Raw genomic sequence first — 23,572 nt, 5'->3', positions numbered from 1 at the left:
TTAGAACCCTGTCTTGCCGATGCTAGAATCCTGTTAACCTTGTGCGCAGTCTACGTTCTCTCTAAACTTCAGTGTTACACGCAAGCGGCTACTTATTTACGTCCGATACTGCTCGTCTAGTAGCATAGGACGCCCATCAGTACTGTCCGTGCAACTCTGCATTAAGCACTACTTATCAGTTTTTTCCAGCCGCCATCCATCCACCTAATGTCTTTCTTTTTCCATTTTACTTCAGGATACCACGTTAGGTGATGCCTCGTGATGCAGTTCAGTAATTTCCTCAATATATATTCTATCCACTTCCACCATTTTTCCTTTTCAACTGTAAGATGGTTTTTTCTTCTTCATAGTAGGATGCTGTTGGTGGTATCTAGCCAACAAACACTGAGTATCTTATGTAGACAATTATTTATAAATAAATGTACCATTTTGATGATGGTTGTAGTAGCTCTCCATGTTTCAGCTTCGTACAGTAGGACTGTCTTGAGGCTGCAATTAAACGCAACTCAATGTCGTAAATGTGCCCTTCAGCTTAGCAACCAACCAGAATGAGACGGGCATTATTATATCCGCCATCTTTGTAAGCAATGGCGGTCGGCTTTCTTCGTTCTGTGCTTCTTTCAGCTATTTCTTTTGTGTAGCTATGTAATTTAATGTTTCGGTGTGCTAAAATGCCGCAGTTAGTGTAATGTTCTATATGTTGGTGTGAAATTTATTTCGAATCAGCGATTTTTTCTGGTTTTTGCTGCTTCTACTCAAGTCAATGTATTTCTTCAGGCAATCTAGCTAGTCTTGTGTTATAAAATGTTAATGCGTTTTGTTCTGAGTTCTTTTTTTCAGATATCGAAAGCCAAGGTTAGTTTTGTTAGCTTAAATAAGTGTTGGGGCTGTATGGAACTCGAAATGTCGGCATAATCGTTCCTAACTGGCAGGCAAGCTCGTTTTTCTTATGTCATAAAATCTTAATCCGCCATATTTTGAGCACTGCTTTTTAGATATGGAGAACGTAAGTTAGTTTTCTTTGGCTAAAATAATTGTTGCTGCCGCATGTGACCATAACTGGCCGCATATTCGTTCCTAGGTGTTATTTATTGTTATCAGGAAGAATGAAAGATTTGTTATTTTCTGCAGTATTATGGATTACGCTACTCCATCAACCCGTCAAACTAATACTGAGTGTCCAGTGGCTGTGGATACCAGTGATGTCTTCGAAATGATTATGAGACCCAGTGCAACAAACCTTTCTTCAGTAAAACCATGCACTGAGTCTATCTGGAAACAATCAACTATGTAAATAAACTCACTATGACTTGAGATATCATCCCAGCGTGCAATGGACGTACAGTGTAACGCAGTCGGACGTGGCGAATAAAAATTAAAAACAGAGCAAAATTAACTACATAATCTAGCTATTTAATTAAAAATACATTTTGAAATGACAAAATCTGTGGTTACTTGAACGCACAGATGACCCTGTGCGATACATAAAGTTTACATGGTTGCGTTGCGGATAAATTCACCCCTGTCTTGACGTTTGTATTGAAGATTTTGATTTCGATGTTAACTGACGATTGTTTTGAGGTCCATATGTTCTTCAGTTGCAGGAATGAAGCCCTTGCCTTACCACTAATCGCCTTCACATCTATATCAGATCCTCTTTGTTTGTCGATGTTGTCCAGTTACGTGAAAGATTCTACCTCTTAAATAGTTTCCCCAACAAGTGTGATTGGGTTTGGTGTTCTCCATGTTGTATTTTGGGATCTTGCATTCTCCCCTGTTTATGTAGAGGGCTAGTGACGCAGAGGCTTTCGCCGCACTGTTTGTCCTGACATGAGTTTTTTGATATTTATGGGATTGTAGATCACCAACGTAGATGATCTATGTCGAAATGATTGGAGGCCGACTCGAGTTAGACGTGAATAGTGTGACGAACCAACTAACGTCGAAGTCACACCTCGTGGTCAGCACCTTACGTGGACTACCCCCATTGACGTAACAAGGTACTATAGATGCTTTGAAGACTGTACAACACAAAGGACGTTACTACAGAAATATATTAGTTAAGGTAGATACAGGCGAAAGTAAGACCACTGCCGCATGGGCCAGTCCATGGCGTATGATTAACTAATGCGCGTTGCTTGTACATGACCTTGGCAGGGAGCGATGATCTGTTCGACATTCAGTGATCCAACTGCCGGATGATTTGGCTAGGGCTCAGTGACATTTCACTGGCCCTACAGGATCGAAGAGCCAAGCAATCTGAGTTCAAATCGTCTAGTTGTATGTAAGCTGTACATTGTATTCCATGCTTCCCCCCAGATGTTGAGGTCTTTATAACCCAGTCAAATAACAGAAATAAGGCAATGAAGAGTAAATCAGCCTTGTCTAACACCGGCACTCACTTAGAATGCATCTGTCAGCTGTCCTTCACTCACAACTTCGCAGTGTTGTCCGTTGTATGAACTCCGGATAACACTGACGACTATCCCCTACCTGAGGAGGGACAGCTGTCTTTCAAAATAACTTCTTGAAACCGCAACCGACCTGATTTTCGGTATAGCGAAGCTTTGTACGATGATTGACTGGCTCAACTAAACAGTGTTTCCGAAGTCATATATAAAAACCAAAGGTGACTCGATCATAGTTTTTAAATTACTTAGTGACAAATTTTTATTTGGTATGAATTTATTTTTCCAGTCTTTCGAAAAAGAGGACTTACGAGGACACTCTAAAAATGTCCACAAGTCCAGAACAAGTTACTTGCCTATTGGCTACTGACATCGTATAACTCATTAACTCAACGCATGATTCAAGCACTGTCTGTCGACCCATTCGAAGTAAAGTTACATCAGTTAAGAGACCGACATCACCATGTTTAACACGGGCCACTCAGCCTCCTTTCCTTTCAAAACTGAAACTGAAAATTAAGACATTGGTTCTGCAAACAAGGTATTGTATATAGTACTAACACGTTGCAACTTCAAATAATATATGTGGAGGCTACTTTGAATGGGTCGACTCAGGCGTTCTGTACACGAAAGGCTCGTCATTTTCTTTAAGCGTAAAAATGCGCACGACTGTTGAATCAGATTGTTGCTTGGCTTCGGTGATCGGTGTTGATAAGACGGCGATTACCAGCAATGAGACTGAGATTCTCCTGAATTCGCAGACCGATCATGAATCGTGTTCTCCTTCGGTACAGTCATCTAGTTGCTGTTCCACAACACCACATCTTTCACAGGAGTATCCTCCTTCTCATAATAGCACTTGTCATACCAATCGAGAAGAAAGCAAGTGCAAGGATAATGTTGGAAAGTCTATTAGATTTTCTGGTGTTACTGTGTATTCGTTCGCACGTCAACAAGGCTTTTCATCGATTCCTGACAATGGCTGGTGCACTCTTGGTATGGCACAAAAACACTTTAGTGTTTCTCGGCTAGATCTTCGGCAGCATAGAATTTTACAGAAACTCCGACGCAGACAACAAAAACTGTTCTCCCAAAAATGTCAGTTTGTCGCCAATATATCTGGTCGCGGACGTGGCAAGAATAAGATTAGAGGAAAAGGTAAGCGTGCAAATGGACTATGTAGTCGTAGTCCCGGTGATTCATGTCGTGTACCAATTTTGTCACCACCTCCACCACTGTCTCCGCAAATCAGTTACGACAAGGTTAATTCTGTCGATCAAACAGACAACGCTATTCTTAGTTCTTACGCTACTCCTCCTCCACCTTGTTTGTCCCCTCCTTCACCAAGAAGGTTTCTCCACACTTTGGATGAATCTTTAGTCAACAACAATATATGCAACTCACTTGATTCTTTGGATACAGACTCTGAAGCTTCTCTTGATTATGTTCCTTCTGTAAACTCATCTAAACGTACACAAAATAATTCGCGAGAAAAGTTGATGCCTATACACTCAGCTGCAAGAATAAGACTTTTGAGATCATCCGGTAAGTGTTTACTTAGTGTTTATGATCTGTCTCTTGTCTTCGCATATGTTTTACTATGATAGCTTTTAATGTTGTCATTTACAAAATCTCATATACGTAAGATGATTTGGCGGAGCGATTTGAGCGACCGTGTCAAGCCTCTGACATGTTAATAGTAGATTTCAGCTTCATAATCTATAAACTTGGTAAGTTTCTGTAGAAGAAATTAATTGTACAATTAATGTCGACTAATTTGTCACTGCTGAAATTGACCGATTTTACATTGTTGACACTGTTAATTTATTTGTTCTGCACTCACATACAGGTTTTGTGTCAAGAAAATTAATGCAACAGAAATGTACCACTTTGCTTCCGTGCCTTTAGTTTTACCAAATCTGTGAGCTAGTGATTACACTTCGTGATAATTTGTGTTATCGAACCCATAGTCCTATTTAACCATGGTCAGGCTTAAAAGATAATTTGATTCTTTTGCCTTTCTGGTTGCAATTCTTATTTAAATGTGATGTTACAGAAATGTTTACAGTCCTTGCTCATAAATCATAACGCTTGAGACTAATTACATGAAATTGCGTTCAAAATGGAAACTCAGACTTGAGTTTTGGCCATTTAGATGGTACTCTCGAAATACTAAGATAACCTCTTGTGATCTACTTTCTTGCTTCAAGTTATAGTTTTAATTTTGCTAAAAATATGAAGGCTCGATATGGATAGACTGCTGAAAAGGCAGTTGGAACTCAGCCAAAAATACTCAGTGTTCTGTCCATCGGTCTAGTTAGTCTTGAAGTGAGTCACTGGTTCGTCTTTTTGTGCGCTAATTTCATCAACTATCAGAGTCATTATTTTTGATAATTTTGCAAAGTCTCATCACCAATATCTCTTCGGTCCATATTACTTTCGTTGCTTACCACCCTTCATTTGGTAGAATTAGCTTCGATTTGCGTATGAGTCGTTTAAATTCATATATGGGATCTACCAAGATACATTTTTTACTATTGATCAGTTTGAAAACATTTATCATAATTAATTGGCCTCCAAAATAAACTTACGGATATCATCGTATTGTAAATTTTGTGATTTCGGTGGTACTCAGCCATTTATGTACCCAATACACGGTCGGAATCTTAACTTTCCCACAAGCAACAGCAGTTTTCAATTATTTCCTGTGGTAGCTGACATAGCACTTTGATTCACTTATGTCCACTGGTAAGGTAGTCAGGTAGCCGGGTCAAGCGTTACTCCCTATTCCTGAAGTTGGAACTTGTTAGGAACGGGTGATTGCTAATAATTTGGTAGTAACATATGGTTTTTGTTATTTCAAAACTCTGAATGTCACTATGGTATTTCCCTTAAATTAAAAATATTCTCCATGTACCTTCACTTTAGGTGTTGTGGAAATTGATGAATCCGAACGTCTTGTGTGTTCGTTTATACGGGCTATGCGCTCCCGTGTTGGTTGCAACTGTGGTCCAAAGAATTCATGTATACCTGGTCAATGCTCATGCGCAGATGATGGAATTCCTTGTCAGGTAAAGTTAATGTAATCTAATTGCTTATTACTGAACCTAACCTAGTTGCTTTTACGTGATAGCTAGTTTGACTTATCATCACAGTGTTTATATGATTTATTAGTTTGGATCACGTGAAAAATTATATGGGCATGCTTTTTTCCTCTATTTAAATTATTAAACAGAGTAGCGTTCACATACTGCTTCAGCTAAGTAATGAATTCGTTTGTTTTTTAAAAGCAACATATTTCAACCCTGTAAAACCATATTAGTTGTTAATAATCTGTAAGAATGTTAACTGATAAGTAGTCCATTCCTCAAGTATCATAAAGACAAAAGAACTGTAGTTGTATTAAAGACGTAAAACACACGAAGCTTGTAATTCGAGAGCATTTAGTAAACTACTTTACGAAAATACTTTTATCATTATGGTAAAGTAAAATAAAATACCTATTCTTATAATGATGATGGTGATTAGTGATTAGTTGGTGATATTCAGCTAACATGTTTTTTAGTTTAGTTTTGCTTTGTAGCTGAGTTAATATGTTTGTTTTTAAGTGGAACTAACCTTATTCAAGTCAGAGGCATTAATATTACTATAATCATTGCAAATATGTAGAGATTAACAGCCCATAAATACTAGTTAAACGGTAAAACAATAATTTTGCCATTCGGCTTCAACTCAATGAATTTCAGGTCAGAATTTTCGTCTCATATTCTTTGTATAAAGTTGTCTGTTAGCGCCACCAGCACTCATACAAGTATACTTCATTTCATTACTACTACTATTATCATTACATTATTAAGAAATTGCTAAGCACTTAAATAAATACTTCACTTGTAACTACCTCTCAGTTCAACATGAACTTGATAAACTGTTTTATGGTGTATTATGGAAAATGTGCTGTATCATTCACAATAAACTTATACTGTAAACAGTATAACTGCATCCCATAGAATTCACTATTGACTTCCAAAATTAGCGTGGCTTTAGGATTATTTACCAATGATTAAATGAAAAAAATTATCTCAAAAGACAACAAATATGTTCGGTATCAACTGGCATCGGATCGTAGGAGACAGATTATTAATTCGTTGTTTTTCGTTCTGTCATAATGCAGGTTGATCGAGCATCCTTTCCTTGTTCTTGTGCAGCCAACGGTTGTCGCAACCCAAATGGTCGTAATGAGTTCTCTCGTGAACAAGTCCGTACACATACTCAACATGTATTGGCACGTGTAAGTTGATAGGATATTATTCTGTTTTTATCAGACCTATTTCGTCGTTAGTGCGAGTTTCGTGTTCAAATATTATGATTAGGATTGAAAAAAGGCTCTGTAACATCTAATATTGTGTACTTCAGTTAATCTGGAGTAAAACTAGGAAACATAACTGGGCAGTTTTGGGGATTAAATAGGAACACTTTGTATTTTTTATGTGACCAATGAAAATAAGCTTGGTCGTGTATTGCGATTCCTAAACTGCTGTATTCAGTAACGCGGAGACTTCGTCTGAACCGTGTTGTGATTCATGTATTCTTGTAACTCTAGTTAGTCATAATCAATATAGAGCCTGATACAAATTCACATCAGCTCAAGTCCCAATATCATATCAGAACGAAAAGCTAAAATCCAACTGATTGGTAACAAAGGAGTTGAATTAATTGTATCAACGATAATAGTGAAAAACACCAGACATTGAAAATATGGTCAAAAAATGAATGAATTTAGCCTATGAGAAACCCAGGATTTAATGGAAGGTAAGAAGATGTGTACCATTGTGACTTATTCCGAGTCATGTCACTCAACACTAACCGCTAATCGTGGCAAACAAATGCACCCTTGCCAAGTAGAGTGCATCGATCAACTTAGGCCACTTCAACAATCAATCACTTTATGGGCTGATGTCATGCTTTGGTTCGACCGCCCTTACGTTTCTTCTAACCTATCACCATATCAAGAAACATCCTGTGTCGAGGCAGATGGTGTTTAAGGATACGTAACGCATATGTCGACCATTTCAGCCGACGATTCACAGTCTCGTCAACCGGTTTGCCATATTTGACTATCACTATATCCCTAAGCGTAACATTACCTACGAAATGTTAATAATGCTTCAAAGGTACCTATGGTCAGAAAATTTTCATCTACACAGTCGCCCTCCCTGATAGTGTGTCTTCTGTTGGATACTTTGTTGCACTGGGAAATGCTAATTTTTATTCTTCATCCAAACATAGTTAGAACTTCATCGTCTGTCATGTCATTATGAGCTTATCTTTTCATCCCAGTATACATCAGAATTGTTCTGATTAGTTAAGGAATTTTTAACCGTCAGTGCTATTGTTTCTGTGTATGCAAGTTAAACAATGTAATTCTGTCATATTCATGTTTGTTCTGTCTGTGTCACATCTGTTATGTATGTGACGACCTTGTATCCGCGGTCCTGCTGTTTGTACGGTAACCACTGCAATTTGCACGGTACAAAGTTAAAACATTACACCTCGTACAAACGAAGATTTGTTGGTTGCATTCCGTTTACTCATATAAATATTTACGAAGATTACTTGACCACGGAAATCATTCTCAAACTAATCAAAGTCTTTAACTTGAATAAAATGCTTTGTGACACTTAGACTTGTTGTATACATTGTTTTGTTGTATTTTTTACACAAACATTTGTCTCGTTTTAATTTTTTTCATGTATATTTGTTGTTTATGTATCATAATAATGTTTCTTTTCAATTTTACTGCTAGTTGGCCAGTGATAATTCTGTTCAGCCTGTTAAATCTCCACTGGATATGTCAGAAGCAGTGCTTAGTACTCCGAACGGTGCTTGTTCACTCTGTTTGGACTATTCCAAAACAATGACAATGTCACCAAATAGTCCTATTTCTTTGTCCGGTAATAAATATTCTGAACCAGTCCAACAATTGAACTTATCTTTGGACAATCAGTTTCTTTTAACTTCATGTACAGATGTAACACACATAAAGGACTACAATATATCTCCTATAGATATAACCGAAGATAATTGGTCGGATCATAGTCCATGTTCCAAGCCTTTGAAAAGAAGTCGTTTAGTTTCAAATCATAATAACAGTGCTGATAATCAAGTTGTACAAAATTCTGTCGTCCCATCTCTTAGCTTTTCTGGCTCTCCATTGATAATCGATTTAGTGAGCAGTTTGTTTTTTCTGTTAATTTATTTAAACAGAAAATTGTGTATTCATACATAAACATGTTCAACTACAGAAGTGTTGTGTTGTTTATATCGACAAAGGGACGAAGTCCTAGCTTTTTCATTTATATACTATGTAACACGATACGAACCGCAATGTGTTATGTGGTTGAAGGTATTCCCCAGAAAACCTTAGGCCTTATGATTAGTCCTTATTGAAACGTTAATAAGGCGTACCTTCAGTCTTGGTGTAGCTGATACTTCCTGACAGATTTGAATTCGCATCACTCAGTTCACAGTCTGAGGCGTTACCACAACTATCCGGTTCACGTATGCTAGTTTTTTTGCAAGAAATGACTTTTAGTATGTAATTAATCATATTCTCCGTTCATTTTCACAACTGTATTATTGTCTATTAGTTTTGTCGCCTCACAAACTCTCATCAACTAATTATATGGTAAAAATCCGTGTTACATGTGTTAGTTATCGTAATGCAACTTGTTAAACTATTTTTACTAAGGTTAGTTATTACTATTATTTAGTGGTTACCAAGATGAAATTAGATGGAGTAATGATGCGGAGAATCTGCGAGCCAGTGTTGTTAGAATTACTTACAGAGTAAAACATTTATTTTATTGTCAGAGTTATGCGTGTATCATCTGAAATTTATCAAAAATAAAAATAAATCCATTGATAACTGGAGATCATTTATTCATTTGATTCACTTGAAATCTGGCTCCAAAAATAGTATCCTAGTTTTTTCGTAAAGGCTAGAACATTACTCCGGGTGCCCAAAGGGAAGCAAGTGGTTTTATTACGAGGGTACTTCCTGAACCTTGAACTCAGAGATCCTATCTACAAAAAAGTCAAACAACATCAGGAGATTCTGTCTCATGGCAGCTAGTGATCAGAAGTAAGTTCACTCGCATTAACTCCTTCAAGATCCTGACGACTAAATATAGTTGTTTTAAATTCGGGCTTCTCCAACATCCGTATGTGAACCTTCCGTACTCATCAACTCAGTTCAATCTCCGGACATTCACTCTTCATTATCTCATGTAAAAAGCACCCCTCCTACGTGAACTTGGTGAATAGGACTTTGTCGGTAGTGGTTATGAATGTATGACTACATAAGAGTATTTCAAGAGGGCGATTGGATTTTCCTCATCCCCAACTGCAGTAGTGGATTTAAGGAACTGTATTAATTAATAGGAAGCGATAAATGGCATGTCTCATTTTGTAACCAGTTTTAATCTCTGATAAAACTCTAGTGATAGTTTCAAATATCAGAAGGATTCTGTGAATTATAGTCTCATCTTACGGCATTTTATTGAAAGATTCTTACTCTACTCACCATAATTTGTTCTTAATGCAGATGAAATCGTTCTTTAATTGTGGAATATTATGTAATTGCTCATTTTCACTCAATTGGTTATCGTCTACTACTCTTCGACCTAGTAGATTTTTCGTTGAAATTGACATATTTACTGGATTCGGTCATAACGATAAAACTGATGGTTCTAGGTAACAATTTAATCATATACTTTTCGAGTATTAGACGTTTCTCAATCAATGGTTAAAAAAAACAGTCTAAGTTTTTTTACATGATTACAAAATAATTATATGTCAAAATTGACTTGTAATAATCCTATAAAAGAAAACCAATGTCGGCTTTCCAGTGAAAAAAATAACGAATCTAGAACTTTAACTAAATCCATCTGTTGTCGTTGACGCCATTAGAAGTTGTACAACTGTATGAGGTCGGTCACATAAGATTTCTGTAAGTGGTTTTTGGTGAGATAGCTTAAATTTAACACCTTGGCACTTGCACGGTAGTCCATGTAATGAGTTTAGGTGCACTGCTTTTAGTGGAGACGTTTACTAAATCCGCGTTGTGCGAATTCACGGTTGCTATAGATGGTGATTGAGGGGAACACCTTTTTGACTTCACACCCCAGCACAGTTAGCAGTGAGATTTCACCTCCAAACCATAAATTTATAGCTTTTATTCTTACCGCTCTCTAACTGACCTGAAAGCATGATAGGTCATAAAGGAATGGGTGTCTTAGTCAATGTACCTCGGTTGGATTATCATGATATTCAAGCCTGATCACCACATCGAGGTGAAAACTACAAACTTAGACTAAACGTCCATCAGGTCCTCCCTAGCTTCCAATACTTTCACAACTGATAACGGTCTGTAATTGTGATAAATCCCCATCGACAACGCATCTGAATTTATTAGTAATTCATGTTTTCATATCATTCATTTTTTGATTTAATATAATATTCCCACCATCCGTTTCTTATGAGTGTGGTTATTTTCCTTAAAATTGCCATTCTAGACGTTGTCACCAGATGAAGAATCACCCAATAACACTCGAAAATCTACTCGTGATCGGAATCGATTGACAAATAACGAACAAACACCCCTTAGTAAACAGTCAGGTCCGATGTATATTCCAAAAGTTCCACTTACAGAATGTGCTTTACAGGATGATAATTATATTACAACTAGTGATATTCCTGAAGCACCTAGATCATGTTTTACAAATGGAATTTCAAATGATGATTCATTATTGGATATTTCAGTAATTAATAACAATGATAATAATATCAATAAGGATTCTCAATCTGTGACAATAATCATTCATCGACGAAGATCACGTTCAGCTGATACCACAGGATCATGTGACGGTGATAATTTTCCCATGGAGATGAGAAATAATCATCCAAAAAATGTTGATAGCATTCTTAAGCATATCTTAACAGTAGATCCTGTTGTTTGCGATGTGACTAAGTCCAGTTCAAGTGTTAAGCAATTATCTGAAGTCCCCAATGAGTTTGAATATGCGAAATCAAATACTTGTTGGCCTGTTACTTCTATTATGAATGCCGATAATAAAGGTGATTTGTTTAATGATTGTTGTTATGCGATTACTATATATCGTTTTCTTGTGTTTTCATCCACACTAATATTTTTCCATGCAATTCACCAAGCACAGAACCCTGTACATAGTACTTTGAGCCACACTTTATGCATGATAGCTAGTGAAACTACCCGGTTACCTGAACTGGAATAAATGAAACAGGATTCGGATCTGTAACCTAACAGTTAGATCCCACTAGCCACAATCCAAATTGTTCAAATCACTTTTAATATTCTTTTCTTTAAAATGATTTTTCAGAGTGTACATTTTACGCTATTTTCACATAATTCATTGTTTTTCATGTCATTAGTTATATTTATATTTATATTGTTTGCTTAAAGCTGGGATCACTGGGTAAGCAATAGTGAGGTTAGACACAGGGTACTAGGGAATGTTGGTAAATCAGTTGATAAGTTTGTGAATCTTCATCGACTGAGATGGTTGGGTCACGTGTTACGTATGCCTGAACACCGATTCCCACGACGTGCAATGCTAATCGGTGTTGGAGATAGTTAGAAGAAAGTTAGGGGCGGTCAAACCAAAACATGGCATCAGTCCTTGAAGTCACTGACAAGTGAACTGAGCCATGCTGGTAAGTGTAAACTACCTGGTTGGGGACCGCGAGATGATAGCAACCGATGGTTAGGGACCCTGAATGACATGACTGAAAATCGTTTGCAATGGCACAAGTGCATTCGCTCTTTGTAATCTCCTAAATTCTAATCTTCCGAATTCTTCATGTCCCTTGTTTTTTCCTCTTTCCAAATTTATTTCACTGGATTATACTCCTTGAATAACATTTTCAAACCCCAATGTTTCCGATTACTGCTTATACTTTTACTATCTCTATCACTATGGGATTTGAATCGACAATTGTATCTTTGTGCTAACGTGGTACGGCAATTTGAACTGATGTATGTACGTAAGAAGTCCTACGTTGTTATTGACTGACTGACTAACATTTTATTATTATTATCAAACTTATAATTGTTTTCTCTGTTCTTCTATTCTTCATATTATAGATTGTCTTTTGTCAAAATCAGCACCAAATAGTCCATGTTTACAAAAAACTGATTTTCCATATGGTAGAATATCTTTACGTCGTCGTGCTATTCCACGTACTCCAATAATAACACCATCTAGAAAAGTATTAACACAATCTAATAATCGTTTTCATAAACAATTTAATTTATTATCAACTTCTAGAAATAAATCGAATGTATCGATTACTGATAATCTATCAACATCTAATTTACAGTCTTGTTATAATGATAATACTAGTAGTAGCAGCAGCAGCAGCTGCTGTAACAGCAATAATAATAATCTAATCACTGAAATTCCTTCACAACCATCATCATCATCGTCAGCAGCAGCATCATCAGCATCAGCTTCATCTAGTGACATGAAAATTCAATCCATTGTATATTAATCATTGTTATTATTGGATAAATTCAACAGATAATATATATGTACAAAGACTGTTAGCATTTTTTTTTCTACATTTTCATTTCTATCTTATACTCTACATTGTATGTTATACTTATGTGAATATTTAAAAATAAATGAATTCTAATCAATAATGATTAGTATCAGATGGGGTTTCTGTGTGGATATTCTTAGTAATTTCAATAGTTGAGATCATAAATTCATTGAAACTATAGACCATCAAAGTATTGGAGTTCCACAATAGAACAAAACAACAACCATCCAATACTTTCAAGTTTTTCTCATGATGATCTAATTACAATTGATTTATGATCTCAATTATTGAAATTACATCATGATTGATTACCTTAAAGTATTATTAATACAATACACATAGTTATCTAATTGATTTTCTCTTATTTTATTTAATTAGTAATACTACTATCAGCAATAATAGTAGTATCTTTCGGGGGCGGGGTGGTAAATAAAGAGACAATGAGAATTGTATCCGATTATATGTTTATTGATCATCTTCAATTCTCTTTCTCTCTCTATTTCACTATTTTTTTGTTTCATTCTTATAAAATAAGTTGATTTTGTAATCATAACTGAATACAATAAACATATCTTGTCCTTTTTTCGTTCTATTACTTTATTGAATGGTACTTTTTATAGCTGAAACACGTTTGTTAAAAACATTCGACTATCATCCAGCTGAACTCCTTGTTCGAGTCCTTCTTTATTTTCATTCTTTCGATTTTGGTCAACCGGATAGTATTTCATAATAAGAGTATGACTAATATCTAAATCATCAGGAAAAATGTTACTTTTTCTTTTTAATTTTCTCTTCTTTTTTTTCTTTATTCACATTTTTTGTATGTAATTTCTGCTTGTTTTTCTTTTTTTTTTACTTTCGAATTTCTCTTCTCTTGTCTTCTTTATTCACTTTCTCTCTTCTTAGTTTTGTTATTCAACTTATTTCTAATCACTTGATATTAGTTTCTTTCTTGTATTATTATTATTATTATTATCATCATCAAATTGTTTTCATTTCATTATCTAATCATCATTTTGGATTGAATACTTGTAAACTATATAGAATTGATGTGTAGTTTTCTATTGTGTATGATGTACATTAATATAGGCATAGATACCTACACATAGTTACTTAAGAAGAAAAAAGGAAAACGATGGTGATTAGTAATAAAAGAAATTATTCTATCGTCTTATTCTTCTTCTTTTAATAGTAACTAAATTTTTTACAGTTATTGTTTGTGTTTTTAGTGAATTCATTTATTGATGTGTGTGTGTGTGTGTGTGGTGTATATTTAAGTTGATTAATAATAATAATAAAAAGAAAATTGTGTTGGTTATATGAGCATGATGATAAAGTTGTAGTTGAATGATAAGTCAGTAGTTGAAGAACTTGACTTTTAATCATTACGTCGCAATTTCGAATCTCACTAGGTTGTGTTATTAAATTGACTCAAAGCCAGTTACACAAATTTTCACTTGGCATATGTGTCTTATTAATTACTAGTATTACAAAATTGGATAGCGTAGAAGATAATAACTCGAAAATATCTCAAATTCATAGTTTTAGTTAGTGAAATCCAATTTTGTAATTGTCTATCTATCCAGGGAGTTTGTGGTGATTATTGAATGTGGCTAATAATACCATGAACCGACTTAAATTAGACAGCACTTAAAAAATATAATCACTGGAAAGCTGTTTTGGTCTTAGTATAGGACTCCTCAACCCATGCTCATCCACTTTGGTCTCACTGCAAATGTTTACTCTTTGAATCACTGGACCAGCAAAACCTCAACATTCAGTCAATTCACGCCATTTCATATCTCCCTTTGCCACTTATCTCTAGTAAGATGAATAGTCAACATGACTAACTTGTTGTTGAATGGAGGTTTGTTAATGTACTTTTTCCTGATGATTGATGTTGAGTTTTCCAATGTTTGTTTTCACATTGTGATAAAAAGTCAAACTTTAGATTGTGAGGTTGTTACTTGATCATATGCATAAGGTTTCTCTATACCATTGAATTCGTACATCAACCCAATATCTTACTAGATGTTCAAATTACTTGTTAGTAGTAGTGCACAAAATTGTTGTTTACTCATAATAATTGAAAATCTTCAATGTGTTTAAGCCCACATATTCTAGTAAATCTGAATTGGATTGATATAATAATATTTGGATTATACATATTGTGTCTATTTCATCAATTAAGTAGTATATTCAGATGAATAATTAACTATTCAATGTCTAATTTCGTTACATATTTCATGATCTATCTTGTCAGGCTTGTACGTAATGCTTCTTTTTAGCTTATCAAAACACTCATATTGTCTGTAATCCTTTAACTGAACTATTGAAGTTATCCATTAGTGAATTCATGACAAACTATGGTATCAATCGCGAATGGATGTGCTTTAAAATCGATTATGGTTGCGTAGATTCAATCACTCTTTCTTTATCTTACTTTAGATGTTCAGTTTCGCTATTCCTTTGTGCATACTTTCTTTTCATTTCATCTTATTGAATCATATTCTCAATATTCAATCATCTTTATTATCATTGCTACTACTACTACATGATTTCGATCTCTATTACTATTCATTTGGTTAGTTTTGTGTCGGCATTTCAGTTTAACCTGAGAACTTGAACGGACTCGAATTCGGTATCAGACTGATAGTTCATTATAATTAATGGATTGAAAACCAACCTTGTTCGTTAAATATTGTCAAACTAAATTGACTTCTATTATTGAACTGTAAAGTATTCTGAAGTTGATTACATTTAGATTATTTTATCCCAGCACAAGATAATTTGTACTATGTTTATTCAATTATCATTATTGTGAGATGTATATATAGGGCTACATGTAGAGATAGTATACTATGTCTTTGAATTTGTAGCCTATCTACTTGTCACTATTCAATATGTGAGTGATATATCTAGCACTTTTTTCATTTATGTAATGACACATAAGAGGACAATTTTCCCTGAGAATTTCATTTCAAGCTCTAACTTGTACGTTGAGATGGTCTACAGTGGGTGTATTTACAGAAGACATATGTAGATAGGTTCAGATGATCAAAATGTAGTTACTAGTAGTGAGAACTGCACTCGTATGCAACACTGATGCACGAGATGAACGGAAAAATACTCGTAAATGCTATAATGCAGTTTTATTGAAGATTAAAAAAGGATGCTCTTTTCCGTACCTTGTAAAATCATGCATCATCTATTGACTTTACAACGTAGTTTTGAAATGCCGTGATTCGATCACTGGTAGGGTCATAGGTTCACAATAATGAATAGTTTGATCCTAAGACTAAGCAGCTGTCTATTAAAACCTAGTCATTTTACTTAGATCAGTCCATAATTCAACAGTCTTCATAAGTACTTTATCGTCATAACACATGTGCGCACTAGTAACTAATTTTTAATAGTAATTCACGGATTTCTAGTGGGCTTCCCTATTTATGTAGAGTGTAAGACAAATACTCACCAGTGATATTGAAAGATAGTTATGCAGTGTCGCAAATTAATTTAAGTTAGAAATTCAAACTACTGGACACCGACCTAGTGCTTCTTTCCAATCTATTGAATCTTGTGAATTTACTTTACTTATGACGTAATGGGTTATTTGTCTTAGTTCAATATATTTTCTATAATTTGTATACCCTCAGTTAAACATAAATTATTATAGTTACTGAGAGAATATTAAGATTGTTTTTCATTTCAGGTCGTTTTTGTTAATGGTCTTCATGGATTCTCCCAACGTCAGTAATAAGCAGATCTGGCCATTAGTTGATGTTAATTCAGACGACGAAGCATGTTGGGACGATAAAGATTTAATTGCTGAATATGATAGAATTGAGTCTCTTGTTCAGGTAAACAATTTTCCATTTTTATATTGACGACATGTTTTTCACAGAGTTGTTTATTTCCAATCACGTTTTTTTGTTGTCAGGATAATACTGCATTACCTATGGAATTTATTCATCAAGTACATGTTTGTATATTTGGACCTTCGAGGGACTTAATCTCGGTTGTTTTAAGTCTAGCAATGCTACCTCATTTGCCTAAACTGATATGGGTAGAGTAGAGTGGAACTCAAACCTGCTATGATTGATGTAATCACGAGTTCTCTTAATTTGCGACAGAACGAATACTCAGTGACAATTATCAAATCAGCTAATTATTCCAATATGCCCCAGTCCCGCTGACTAGAGAGAGAAGTTCGAGTTCAGAATAGGGAAATATATTCCACAAGCAGCCAGGAGCACGAACGACAACAACAAGCACAACTCAAGCGTATATATACAGCATAAAAATGTCCTAGGGAAACGATACAAAATAGCATATTAAAAGAGACAACGAACCAATGACATTTCAAGTCCTCTCAAGTGGGAAATACTACATGAAGGTGAAAACGGGTGCCTTTGACGCGAAAACGAGAAATTCAAATTTACAATATAAAATTGCAAAACTAAGACATTTATTAAATCAGTTCTGGGGATTTAACATCCCTACCTCTAAATGCCTTGGTACGGCCGAGAGTAGGGAGAGTCAGCTCTCCCTCTCGAAACGCTCTCAAGTGGCCGCGTGCATACAACCACTACCAGGGAATTTCTACTCACTGCCTTCTCGCATCATGGGTGTTGTTTACGAAACAGAGAAGACGAAAAGCGAATGTTTGACAGAGGCTTCAACCGGATTGGTGGATATGGAGAATCCACCTAGGGAATTTGGAAATCCCTCTTTTCAAACCACTGGTGCACATGGAATCCAGTATCTTGAAGGGAAAAATGGTGTTCGAACCTATTGTTAATCACTGGCTGCCATGGGACTGCATCTCGTGACGTTGTTCCATTTCCTTGTGGGTTAGACCTTTAGGTTAAAGGCTCTGGGTGTGGTCCTTTAAGAAAGCCACCTACTTCGGTCTGGGCATCCAAGCAGTATCATATCCCACACACAAATCGAATGACTTATGTGGCGCATGTCTGTTTGATGCCTCGTTGTACTAATGCTTATGTGTTTAAATAAGTAAAATCAAATAATTTAACATTCCCAACAAAACCTACAGTCTAATAGTTAAAAACCGAATGCTTTCACCCTTCAGTCATCAGTATACTTATATATGTTTTTTCAAATTACAGACATCTTTTAAAATCTAAATTGAATATCATTGTAATCTTTTTGCAAAACAAATGAAACGTGTGATTCAAAACGATTAGGTGTTACTTTGATTCGAATAAGGATGTATCATCATTGGTAAATGACCAAATATAATTGATGAATTTTATTGTTGAACTTGAACTAGTTCACATAGTATGATCGCATCACATATTACTTAGCTGATAGAATTCTGTTTAGGTTGTCAAATGGTTAAAAGTTTAATTTGATTTATCAACAACTTGGTCTTATTGTTATGATCCACTGTCTAATATCACATGACGAAAACGCTATTTGGAATCCGTTTACAGCGCGAACAACTGAGTTCTGAAATTGGTTCACGATTCTCTAACCTTTTTTTGCCTTGTATTGGAGTCGATGAATCAATAATCAACCCCTAAAACACGAATATTATAAATCATAACATGACTTAGATGTATCAAGTGATTGATTATTGAACTGATTCTTGTAGGTAAATACAAATCATTTGTTCAGAGTCACGCTAGATTGATTGATTTCTGCTATTTCTTCATTCATACCTTCTTTCCAAACTTTATTCTCACTGTTTAGTCCTTCTTCTTCTTCTTCTTCTTCTTCTTATTATTATTATTATTATTATTATTATTATTATTATTATTATTATTATTATCGTTACTCCATTATTTCTACTCTTTTGCTATTCATGTTGTCAATTTTGTTGTTGAGCTAATGTAGTACGGAAACTTAAGTGGATATATACAACACTTGTATTAGGCTTTAGTTGATTACAACTGACTTGATCACTTTTTTAAAGATGCAAATTCATCTTTAAATTGTTTTGGTATTTTTCATATTTATTTTATTTTTTTTAGGATAAATTAACAAGAGAACTGGATAAAAATGCAAAACACAAGTCTTATGGAATCAGTGGCAATTTCCATAAAAATTTAAATAAAAATTCATCCAGTACGTGTAATAAATCGAAGGTCTGTTACGTTTCGTTTAATCATATTTTGCCGTATATATATGCTTTCTGTTCCCGTTCTTTCCTTCTGGATCTTCTACTGAAATATATTCTATTATTGACCATCGTTATATACTACTTATGAGGATGTAAGTAGCTCATACCACACTCGTCCTCCCTTTAAAACATTCGTTCTTGCACTGGTTCTGCTCACCGTGCCACATCCCTCTTTTCTGCAGTCTGTGCCACGCTCGCCGTCAAAATTTCGAGTCTGCGGCGCTCTGACTTTTATAGCTCCGTCGACCTGCCGGGGTATCTACATCCGATATCCACCCGGCACTTAGGACGTTCAACGCCTCCCCTCCAGCGACCTGTTCAGCCATCTACATTCAATGTCCACCCGACAGCCGCACGTCTACGTCGACAGCACCCGTCACAACCAACGCCGCCCCGCCAGAACACTCCACACGACGTCACTTCTCCGCACCTGACCGCCCAAACTGGTACCTTAGATCCAGGCCCACAACGGCGTCTGCGGAACAGCACCCTTCCCCCTCCTTCTTGACAGCGACACCAAATGTACCTACACAAAGACTCATACACATATATGTCGTGTGGAAGTTTGCGTCATATTTAACCAATGACATGTCTCGTGCCCGACTCTGATGGTCAGCTGGGCTTGCGTGCAGAATGCCTGTGCATCAGTTTCAGGATCGGACATCGCATAACAACAGTTTTCTACAATTCTGTACATAATTATCTCTTAAACATTTAAGCTTCATAAGAAAATGAAGCCGAATCTTAGCCAATAGCGTGCACTTATCATTTGGCTGGTACATAAATACCATATTATATATATATATATATATATATATATATATATTGCGATTCCGTAAGTTAAGAAGCTTTAATATTGCATACAGATTTTGTGATTGATAAATTTGAATAAAACAAAACGAAAGAACCAACATGGAAGACTATCGTTGTGTATTTTCGTCATCCAGGTACACCATACTAAAGATATTCATGGAGAAAATGTCGGCTTAGCGAATATTCAACCACTCATTGTCAATAGCAATCCAGTTTGTGACTTCCAGTGGATTCCGCCGTGTTTAAAACCTCCGCCTCAATTATTTTCTAATTTGGCTTCACCAAGGTATTTTGTGCAAATCTCTATTTCGTTCAACCAATTATTGTATTTTATATTCAAATTAACTTTTGCCAACCTTTCGATAACTGTTTAAAGAAACACCTATTTCACTGAACTAAATATAGGGCTCACCCAAACAAGTTCTATTGTATTTCATATAGTAAATAACGACCTATTTCTAATGTCAATTTGCACATTATTAAGATATTGATTGAAACTTGTAGACATGGTTTTGAATTTTTCAGAGTTCTAACTAGTGCTTTCAAATTAGATTTGTGACCAACAGCATAAGTGCTGATAGACATCATTGCTCAGAGAAATACTCTCTGGCATATAAACCCTTACTGAAATCATGTATTAGTCACAAGTGCCTAGTTTCCACGATAACATTCCGTGGGCATTTTCCTCTTCCATAATATACCTGTGTCAGCCAATTTTATTGTCTTCTGTTTACCAGAAGTGACGGTGACAAACTGTTTGTCAGAAATGGTGACCGATCAGATAGTGGCAAATTCTAGTGTGGTAATCTAAAGCAAAAACTATCAAGGACTTTCTTATTAGTCAGAACTACATTTTGACCACAACTTGTTGATCAATTCATTAGCGCACACCATATCAAGCTTAATGAGAAAGCTAACTAATGAAGTTGAAATTCAGTTTTCCCCAGTGCTACTTTTGTGTTCTGTGTTGTGTGACAATCTTTTTCAACTTAGATATTCTCGCGAAGAATGTTGCTATAAAATCAGTGGTCTTTTCATCAGTTTCAACTAATTATATCATGTCACCTTCATATATTGACGATTCGAACACTGAGAAATGAATTCACAGTTCCTATGCCGTACGACAGGCTAACATATTGTACACGGATAAGCAGTAATCAAAACAAACAAGTAGAAATATAAGTTTACAACTGTGGAACAATTTTGTAGTTTCACATCCTGAGCTCTTTTAAAATCATTATCTCAACCATAAACGAAGCGGAAATTAAGTAACCATATGAAATATTATTTCTGAAGACTAATTAAAAGGCTAAAAAATATGCGAATCTGCATTATTGTCACTGACCCCTAGGAATAGTATTTGTAACTTTGATTAGGATTCACATTCGTTTGACGGATCGAAGAGAAGAAATCTTCACCTCTTCCAATTGTCTAGTTTGACAAAAAATAGTTTCATAGAAAAATGTAATAGTCGCATTGTCATGCTTTTCTGAAACGAAATATTTTTTTCACGTTCACTTAGTAAAGTTATCTCAAATCCTACGGTTTAGTGTATACTTGGATTATAGAGTTATCATATGTTTAAATTATTTTGAAACGTTTGTTATACAATTTTACAATTCTCTGTTTTCACTCATGTAGGAACAGTCATCATCCTAGTGATGTTCAACCTTCTGTTCCTTCTCAACCAATCTTTAATAGCACGAAAAGTGGCTTATCAACTATTGAGCCTATACTACGCTCCTGGTATGAAGCAGGTTACCAACTTGGTCGTTCACATGCTATGAAGTTGAAGCCAACCTCATCTGTACCTGCTGCAAACTCTTATTAATTTTTTTTACACTGAACGTGTACTGCTTCACATATTTTCGCACAATACTTCAGATTATCAATAAAATCCTTATTTATATTTGTATCAAGTGATGATTGTTAGTAGGAGTAGGGTAAATTCCTTTTCGGGGTGTCTGGATCATAAACTCGTCGGTTTCTGTTTTTGTTCAATATAATCCTTGAAGTGATAAAAATTGATTTTCCCTAGTTGATGGCCACCTACTCCTCTCTGTTTGTTTGTCCAAAATTTTAGTTCGGCGCTGTAAGTAGGGACATGTGTGTTTTACCCGCAACCCTCCAACATTAGCTGAAAACACGGCATCTGTTTTCATTATCCTGGTATTTTCGAAGATGTGCTATGTTTATTTATATCCCAATATACTTTACAGACAGGACTAAGAGCAAGGTCTAGTCCTGATAGCGTATGTGGTTAACTGCTATTTAATGTTACTGATAGTAGTCCATGGTCATGTACAGGTATGTATTGATACGCACCTACGTTTAATATTTGTTCTAGTCATCCAAGTTATTCTGTACTGAGATGCCGTTGTCACATGTGGTCTCGAACAACCTCTCTTATATACACGACATCATATTTATTTCCATCCAATTTTCATAACCTTCACCTGATCTATAGTAATTGAGAAATCGTATTACTTGCTGGGTCAATAGATTACTAGATCTCGGAGTTTTGTGTGTTTGCTACTTTTGTAACACTGGATGAAAGCATATATGAACTAGTGTTCAAAATGCGATTAGATCTAGACTTATCAATCATGTGTACACCTGGGATCGCACAACTGCTATCACTTAACTAGGGTCGATAGCGTATGTCAAAGTAGTGTTATGTACTTTTTATTGACTAGCCTCGTTAACATCAGTAGTTGAATAATATGGTATTTTAGAAATACAGGTTTTATTCATGCACATAAGGTGCATAAAGACAGGATACAAAAAATCCTTGAATAAAGCAAGCACTTCAGCCTTGTTCTGCCCAGGATGAACTCTGACCTGAAGTACGCGTAAAAGATGGTGTACGACCGTCATGTGCTTGTTGAGATACAATTTTCTTCATGTCTGGGTTTATGGAGTATGTCGAAGATTCTCTACACTATATATGTGAAGTTTTACCGACCTTAGAGGAGAACTAAGTAACTTCTTTCTGCAATGGTCCCATGAATTATAATGGGTACTTTAGTGCTTATAAATAAAGAAGTTCACATCACCATAAGCTAGAAATACTTGTAGTTAAATATGGAGAGACTAAGGTATTAACATGGTCTAAATACTCTTTGCTAGTTTCGTTCCATTCAGTCTGAATTCCTTCAATCGCTCCCTCAGTTTTTTTGCATCATGCATCGGTGACCGACATAAAGTCAATATCTTTTTCTAATTACCAAATTTATGCAACTGTCAGTGTGACATCCCAAGGAATAAACATTTCAGCATCTCTGCAAAAGAGATACGACTTTGAAGATCAATTAGAAACCCATAAAAAGCAAGATTTAAGTACCTTTTTCGTGCCTTAAGGTAACCCTTGTGCTATTGATAGAAGAAACTAACTTAAGCTGTTACACCTTCATAGTTTCGGGCAAAAATACATTAGCGATAGCTAATCGCTTGGATCTAAATCTTACGTTGCCTGATCGGCCGGTGGCTCTTCTGTCATTACCTTCAAAACTCATGGAGTCCCCGATGTGCGACAGTCTAAACGACTGTCTACTGTCCCCAACAGCAC

At 35.6% G+C, this 23,572-nt stretch overlaps 1 protein-coding gene across 1 annotated transcript; it reads left to right on the top strand.

The window, feature by feature from the left end:
• The first annotated feature begins 2,982 nt into the window (after positions 1–2,982).
• On the top strand, positions 2,983–22,602 carry CSRNP2 (cysteine-serine-rich nuclear protein). Its single transcript, XM_012939258.3, has 7 exons — positions 2,983–3,953; positions 5,337–5,479; positions 6,580–6,696; positions 8,212–8,634; positions 10,982–11,543; positions 12,589–16,906; positions 19,043–22,602. The coding sequence occupies exons 1-6, from the start codon at positions 3,068–3,070 to the stop codon at positions 12,993–12,995; spliced, it is 2,538 nt and encodes an 845-aa protein (XP_012794712.3). The 5' UTR covers positions 2,983–3,067; the 3' UTR covers positions 12,996–16,906; positions 19,043–22,602.
• Positions 22,603–23,572: the final 970 nt, after the last annotated feature.

Source organism: Schistosoma haematobium, chromosome 7 (genome assembly GCF_000699445.3).
Source record: "Schistosoma haematobium chromosome 7, whole genome shotgun sequence".
In the NCBI taxonomy this organism is placed as follows: domain Eukaryota; kingdom Metazoa; phylum Platyhelminthes; class Trematoda; order Strigeidida; family Schistosomatidae; genus Schistosoma; species Schistosoma haematobium.
This window is presented reverse-complemented; position numbering and strand designations above follow the sequence as displayed.

Coding starts and splice junctions, on each gene's coding strand:
- CSRNP2 (XM_012939258.3), top strand. CDS start 3,068: ATGCGCACGACTGTTGAATCAGATTGTTGCTTGGCTTCGGTGATCGGT. Junction 3,954..5,336: donor AAGACTTTTGAGATCATCCG/GTAAGTGTTTAC, acceptor CCTTCACTTTAG/GTGTTGTGGAAATTGATGAA. Junction 6,697..8,211: donor CTCAACATGTATTGGCACGT/GTAAGTTGATAG, acceptor TTTTACTGCTAG/TTGGCCAGTGATAATTCTGT.